General features: G+C 38.0%; 1 protein-coding gene across 1 annotated transcript in view; it reads left to right on the plus strand.

The window, feature by feature from the left end:
• Window positions 1–7,022, plus strand: part of LOC108570146 (rhomboid-related protein 3-like) — a gene marked incomplete at both ends in the record, with an annotated part of 93,542 nt that extends 86,520 nt beyond the window's left edge. The window contains one exon of the mRNA XM_017931936.1: window positions 6,910–7,022. Within this exon, the coding sequence (XP_017787425.1) occupies window positions 6,910–7,022 (113 nt within the window). The remainder of the gene's footprint in view (window positions 1–6,909) is intronic.
• Between the last annotated feature and the right edge of the window lie 657 nt (window positions 7,023–7,679).

Consider the following 7,679-nt stretch of genomic DNA (forward strand, 5'->3'; position numbering starts at 1 on the left):
TAACTAGCCAATAAGTATTACGTATTTGAAATATGACACAACATAACTGTAGGCCGACCAAGCAGACCTGAACGTTCCAACGCGCATGCGTGCGCGAATGAAGGGAAAGTGGGCGGGGCGTGCTACCCCCACTACTCTACTCCGCTTGAGGAGACATTTTGGTATAGTTAGATAAGTCGTTTGTGCTCTGATAAATGAATAGGAAAGTGAAAAGATTATTTGCTCGTAAAAAGGTATTTTAACGTTCTAAAATACGTATGAATTTTATGCTTGTCGAAAATATCACGACGCTACTGTTTCTTTTTTAAACATTAGACGGACATTCGTTACATTCTTGACTGTGGAATGAAATTTCACGACGATTATTGGAAAATGTAGATATTGAAATTCTCGTCGCATTTGTTAGAAATATTGGAGAAAAATCGTATTTCCTTAATATGTGAAAGCGTTTTTTGCGAGAGAAACTTGTCGTTTATTGCAAAATACGATGTAGTATTCAAGAAAATTTTTTTCTTCTAAGAAATCAGTTTTTATATCATTTTCGTAGGATGCACTTGTAATATATCCGTTGTCGATATTAACAAGTGAAGGCAATAATTAATTTCCAAGTAATGAATATGTGATAGATTAAATAATTCACGAAAATGAAAAATTTAGCATGCTAACAAATATCAAGTACTACTATTATTTAATTTAATAAACGTATATAATAAAAGTGAATGCAATGTAAGAAAAGGGAACTTCGAAACGGTGACGTTTAAATATTCTTCTTTTTCTATTTCGAATACCGAGTATTTCATTTCCAACCTTTTTCTTTTTATCGATTTAATTAATGTAATATTGATGAGTATTACCGTTTATATTAATTTATACTTTGCAGTAATATTCATAGGACAGATTCCGAAAAAGAGCTGTGGACGATTGAAATTCAGATTGCGCGCGGTAAAAAAAAAGTGTCACGTGTAACAAATTGGACATTTTGCCAGCCACTTTCCTCGATTGACCGTCCTTCCCTGTGAACGCGCCCGATGCAATTCCCGCGCGTTAATCCTTGACGCTAATTTCTATCTCTTTCCACCGACAGCGAATCACGTTGCAATCTCTCGTCGTCCAATGGGAATCGAATTCAACCGTCGTTCCACCAGTCGAACAGTATTACGTAAATGCCCCGACACGCGCCTGCTCCCACGCTGGAAAATACGCTTTCTTCCAGCTTTTAACCTGGCTATTTTTTCAAGGGGCCGTGTTTCTCTCTCTCTTATCTCCCTTTGCCTACCATCTTTATATTTCACTATTTTTTATTCAACCTCTACGACATATTGCAACGGTAAAAACGTACACGGCTGACGAAATTTATTCGGTTACTCTCTCCGATAATGTAGAAACCGAGGAAAAAATTTGAGGGGACCACCCAACGGGAATCGAACCCGCGACCTCCGGGCTGGCAAGCCGAGACTTTGCGCGCTACGCCAATAACGCACTTTCTACTTTTCCTCGTTGGTTCCTATTTGAGTGCGAAGGCCAATCCTACAATAATAATATCACCATTCCATTCGAGAGTAACTTGCAAAATGTCCGCTCTCCGAGAGTCACTCTCAGACACAGTGTACACGTGCGAGATGTACATAAATGTATAGTCGGTGGAAGAGATATAGCGCGGTCGTAAAATCAGACAGGCGTGAAAGAACATGAAATCCTACCGTCGAAACATCAGTTGGGATAAGATAAGGAGTTCGAGCCTCGTTCAGGACCGTACGAAATCAACTTGGCACTGGTTCTTCCTTAAAGATATATTTAAAAAAAAATTTAGCATACAGTTTGGAAAACTTCAGGTTTCGAAGTAGCAATTACTATAGATGTATAAATGTTGCAAACAAGAGAAGGTAGATGCGGGTGTATACCGATATCACGTGTCGCTCAGCACGTGACGAGATAGAAGGGGGATTCCCGTAAGACGCGTACGGTCCTGCGTGCAGCTTAATCAATCGATGCTTTCGCTTAACGTCGTGATTTACGATCGCGCTGTAGCTCTTCCACCAACTACACTCTCGAGAGCTTCTCGCGCGAGTTTCCCCACTCGTATGCACCCGTGACGGTTTGGAAGAAAAGAATCACACGAGCAGCGGAAAAGTTTTCAACGGTGAAGCTTTCTAAATTATTCATGGGAACACCAGATAAGGCGACCATTTTCCCTACGTACATATGGAAACAGCAATAAGAGTGACCCCCGACGTTTTCTCGTAGACTCTGTGTCTTCCTCCTCGTGTACTCGGGTATTCCCCTCACCTTTCTGTTGTGAATTGTAAATCTTTTTCTTGCAAAACGCGGATAATACTTTATTTGTCTAAATTTTGCGTTACACTTCGATGTGAATTTTAGCGACTGTTTCGTAGATGTACATGTGATAATAATGTACAGGGTGATCCATATAACTCTGCCTAGTTTTATATCTTGGGAATCCCGTGATCAATTTTCATCGTTTTGGTTTCGAATTTTATAGGTCTCGAGAGCCTTGAAATTTATGTTTAAGGTGGACCTCCACTCATCTCTCTTGGAGGTAAGACAGGAACCTACGTAGAATCGACTACTAACGTAATATGTTTGAAAAAATCAGTAATTTGTGTGTCTGACACATTTGACAGTTGCAAGCATTTGAAGTTCGAATATTATTAAAAGTCTCGTTCGAACGATTGTTTTTCGGCTTATAATTGTGACACGACGTGCACGATAATGAATGATAGTTATCAACTTTTTTTATTTTAATTTTTTTACATTTCGAATATCTTGCATTAAAAACGAAAATTTCGAAATGTTATTAATTTTTATATATTCAGTGTCTATGTTTCAAGATATACTTAACTGTGTATCTAAAAAAATGTTAAACGCTATTTTAAATTACAAACAAAACTGTTGCGGCTACGATTTTACCGGAACAAGCGGTCTAATATTCCGGAGGTAACTTTATCCATTCACCGCATAATTCGAAACAGAAGCAAGTTCTCAGAAAGCGGTAAAATCTTTGAACTTGTGCTATCTGTAACCTGAATTACGTCTTTCAAACTCCACTCGAAACATGTTGAATATTTCGAACAACATTCCGTTCAGCAACGAACAGAAACAACCACAAGGTAGCTAATTAAAAATCGCTGTTCCTCTGGTTGCTAATTTCGCGTTTCAGAGATACAGTAGAAAGTTTATCGCCTGACGTTGGTGTTCTGTAACTGTGCGAGAAAGAGTGGTACACGAAGTGAAGAGAGGAGAGAGGGTGTTGTGTCGTGAGAAATGTTGGAGCCGACAAAAATCGAAACAATCACGGTAATTGCAGGAAGTGAAGACGGCGCACGGTTAGATCAGACAATGGTATCGCGGAGTTCGTGAAAAGAGGAGAACAAATATCGTCGGAAGGATGTTTCTGTGCCACGCCCGCGAATAGCAACGATTCATGATCCTTAGCCAGGAAGAACGTGAACATTTTCGATGATTTTGTGAACACGGTTCGAGTAACAGTTAAAGTGAACTGCAGTACGTCATCACTCGTCTTATTTTAACGAATTTCAATTTTTTTTTATATAAATTAGAAGTATATGAACGTCATCGATAACAATTTCAACGTGCGATTTGATTCAAATGTTTAACAGTGAAAAATCACTTCTCTGAGTTCGTGTAAAACTTTGACAAATCTCAAAAATGATTAACTGAACCATGTTTAGATGATACTTAAAAGAAAAAATAATTAAGATAATATCTAGGAGATGATATCAAAGGGGATGAACAATACAGTAATCAGTCTTTTTTACTTTGCTCTTTTATCGAGATAGGAAGGTCACTTCGAGTTTCTTACATGAAATGTGTAACGTTTGACTGCACAATTCCAAAGAGTATTAAACGCTGTGTAAAAAAACTCTTATGGTATGCAGGTTTAGAAACCAATAGCTCCTGAGATATTTTTCAGTGAAAGGTGATAATTACCTTCATTGGTGTAGGTAGGGTTGCTCGACCACGGGGATATTTTCAAATGTTAATAACAGAAAAACGAAGGCTCAAGCACAATTTTGTTATTCTTGATTTTCGTCTTATTTTAGCTTCTAGAATCACCTCTTAAATTTTCCTACCATTTACTCATCGATTCGAAAACTGTTAACTAGAATCTCGTCAGTCGTTATACGGTCGTGGTCGTTGATTTCGAGCGATGAGTTTGCAATACAATCGAAACCGTTCTGCTGTGTTCATAAAGTTCGCGATAACAGGGGATTAGACGTAGAAAAGACATAATTTCCTTCACGGTATATACAACAAGTGTTCACTTTATCGTGCACAATTTAGACCGCGAAATCAATTTGACCGGGTAGCAATAAAGTCGATGAATCGACGGAAAAAGTGCGAAACGATTTATCGTCCTACCATAGACCAGCTCTGTTCTCTTGAAAACGTACGACCGATTTACGAAATCCACGTGCATCCTAACGACAATATTATTCGAGTCACGACACGAAAGCTTTTCGTACTAACAGGATAGAAAAGGGTCAGCGGGAAGCTTGAAGAAGGACAAAAGGATGGAGGGGGAAGGGGGAACAGTTTCAGTTAATTGGATAGTAATTAAACGAATCCTTTAGCATCGTCTCAGTGGACGAATTGCACTGGATTGTCAGCTTTCAGCCCTCCTATGGAGAATGATCCTAGGTGGATCGAAACTTCCATTTCGCAAATACGAATGACGGATAGCGGTCTTTCTTTCGCCTTACAAAGAGGTTATATATTCTCTTGTCTTATCGTTTTGTCGTCCTTCTCCTGGCTTCCAACTATTCTCGATAGGGGAAGAGCCTTCCGAGTTCCTTTTTGCATGCTCCATTTCGTGGATTGCGTACTTTCAACGAATCGATACGTACGTATCTTTCGCTCGCTTCTGCATTTGCAAAATTGTTCAGTGTCTCCGTACATCACGTTTCTCGCCTCACCGAGCATTTTTGATCCGAATGTTCATCATCTTAAAACGCAGAATAGTCAACGTTGTTGTTGAAACATGCCGAGATATTCATCTCTCGTTTTCGCCAATTTATTCCTTTCGCTAGCTTTGCCTTGATTTTTATACAAATTTCGTGCAATATTTTTCCAACACATTGGTAAAAACGTGAAAACGTTAACGACAAGTCTGTCTACTGTTCTGAACGAGACGATCAAATACAGTAGTGCACGCATAGGTGTTCGCATTTTTGCACACCTAAGCGTCCACGTTCACACACCTAAGCGTCCACGTGCACGCTTAAGCGTCCGCGCTTGCACGCTTAAGCGTCCGTCGCTATCCCCTTTCTTGGGGATTCTTGGAAATGGGACTTCGGAGTGAAGTTCGAGCGTGCCGAGTGAAACAAATTAATTCGATATCGACTCCTGAATGTGAACAACTGACACTTGATATATCGGTATCCCACTTTATTCGGTCCCGACTGCGGACGCTTATGTGTGCACTACTGTATTTTGTATACGTGAAAAATATAATTGATTTCCATTAAAAAAAATCGTACAAATTTTGTTCTTTTTTGTAAAGATAATTAATGTTTGTTAGATATTCGAAGATATGAAAAAGTTTCAGTTCAAATGATACATTTAATAACAGACGAAAAAGAATTTATGATTTGATTTTGGGTCAAATTGACCCGATTTCTGTGCAAGGGTTGGGAGGGACTTGCCCACCCTCAGGCGTCTGAATATAGGTACAGTTTGGGAATTTTTTTTCATAGGCAACTACTAAATGAAAAATTTCAAATTTTTTTCAAAGGACATAAACGTAACTTTCAGCCATTTTTTCAGCTTTGTAAATAACAATATTCTATCTAATACTTCCATGAAAGGCAAAAATACCCCAACAGAGCAAACATACTAACGTTTCAATTTTCTAATATACTCACGATTAAGAAGCATCTTCCGTTAAAGAAATTAACGTCTTCATTCTTAAATGCTATAGTTGGTTTGTCGGAATTTAGGGCGTTAAGGAATTATAATCGCCACAATTGAATCGAGAATAGAGTATGAAAGATGAGGGGAAACTGAGTGGAACGTGTCATACGAATGTTATCTCGAGGACCAGTCTTTCCGCGAAGTCGAGCGAACTAGATAAGCTCGATCATCTTCTTCTTCTTCCTCTTCGCGAAGAAACTTTCACCGCAGGGCGAGATAAAATTCGTAATTGCTTGAATTTTACCGAGCCGCCGCACCGTTGTCGTTACGATACTCCTAGCTCGACGATCCGAATTTTCCAGAAAACATCACCGATGGTATCGTTCCTTCGACTCGGTTCCGCTTTTATCTCTCGCCTTTCGCGCGCACCGCTTCCCTGAAATGGATAACTTTAATTTGCGCCTCACTGTCCCGTACGTCGTTTTGTCGCCTAAAATATGGGCTCGACGAATTCTGTCTCGAACTCTCTTAATTTAAGAATTGCAAATTTACGAATTTCTTATTTTTCACGGAAATCCAAAGCGTTATACACAAACTACTACGTATTTATTTATTTTTTTTTTAATCTACACTCAAGTATTGAATAAAACATTATTTACCATAAAATTTCGCTTGTGTGTTGACTTTTACTCTTTACTGTATAATTTTTAGGCACAAAAGTTACTTGAATCATAGATATGCTACTATGTTGTACATTGTTACATTTTTCAATATTAGTTTGTAATGATTAAAGCATGGCACACTTGTTCTAAAAGTTAGAGAAAAGAAAAACAGTACATAAATGTTCTTGAATTTCAATGAAAATAACAGAATCAGAATAAACATTCTGTAAAGATAACATGGTGACACGTTTTCGAATAAAACCGAGCAAATTACTTCGTCGTATCTTTTCCTTCTTCTCTGTTCATTTGAATAAAGGTGAACTCTGTCTCAGGAATGTATTTACTTACATTTCAGGTGGCTTCACCTGCTATTTAACCTGGGAGTACAGGTGGTCGTGGGACTTCCCTTGGAAATGGTTCACGGAAGTCTGAGGATCGCGGCGGTTTACATGGCTGGAGTTCTTGCTGGTAAGTAATTACTATGCGTTACAAATCTCTACATTTTATCTACACAGACTGTGTAATATCTTGTTTACATTTAACAACAATATTATACCGTAAGAATACGTTACACAAATTAGGAATTTTTGCAAAGAGTGTAACCTGTCATGTGTAGCTCGCAAGTGTAACAGAATCTACAACTCTTGTTCATTTCGTTGAAAGTTGTTCAGTTTGTAGCTATTAATCATTTATATCAATCCGTGCATTCGGTAACGTGTAAGTTCATTAACCCTCCGTAGGCAAATTAGGTAATTTGTGTCCAGGTCTAATTTTGTTACCGTTTTAAGCTTTCGGAAAGTCTGAAAAAATTCTGGGACGCTTATCAAAGTCTATACTGAATTGTACAATTGTTCGTTAAGTCAAATGTTTAAAACTTTTTTCAGTAAAAATAGAAATTTGATTCGAAGAAATAGAGTGAAATTTCACTTGGGTCATAAAAAACCCAGACTGTCTAGAAACTAACCGTACCACGCCCCGGTCAAATGACCGGTTTTAAAATTTCAATTTAAAATTTATTAATATTTCATTTAAAAATATGTAATTTTTCTTTTTTTTTATTATTATCTAAAGGCTGTTTCCTATATTAAATTGACAATCACCTGCATTCCTTTCGGAAGAAATATG

Source organism: Habropoda laboriosa, unplaced genomic scaffold (assembly GCF_001263275.1).
Source record: "Habropoda laboriosa isolate 0110345459 unplaced genomic scaffold, ASM126327v1 scaffold80, whole genome shotgun sequence".
Taxonomy (NCBI): Eukaryota; Metazoa; Arthropoda; class Insecta; order Hymenoptera; family Apidae; genus Habropoda; species Habropoda laboriosa.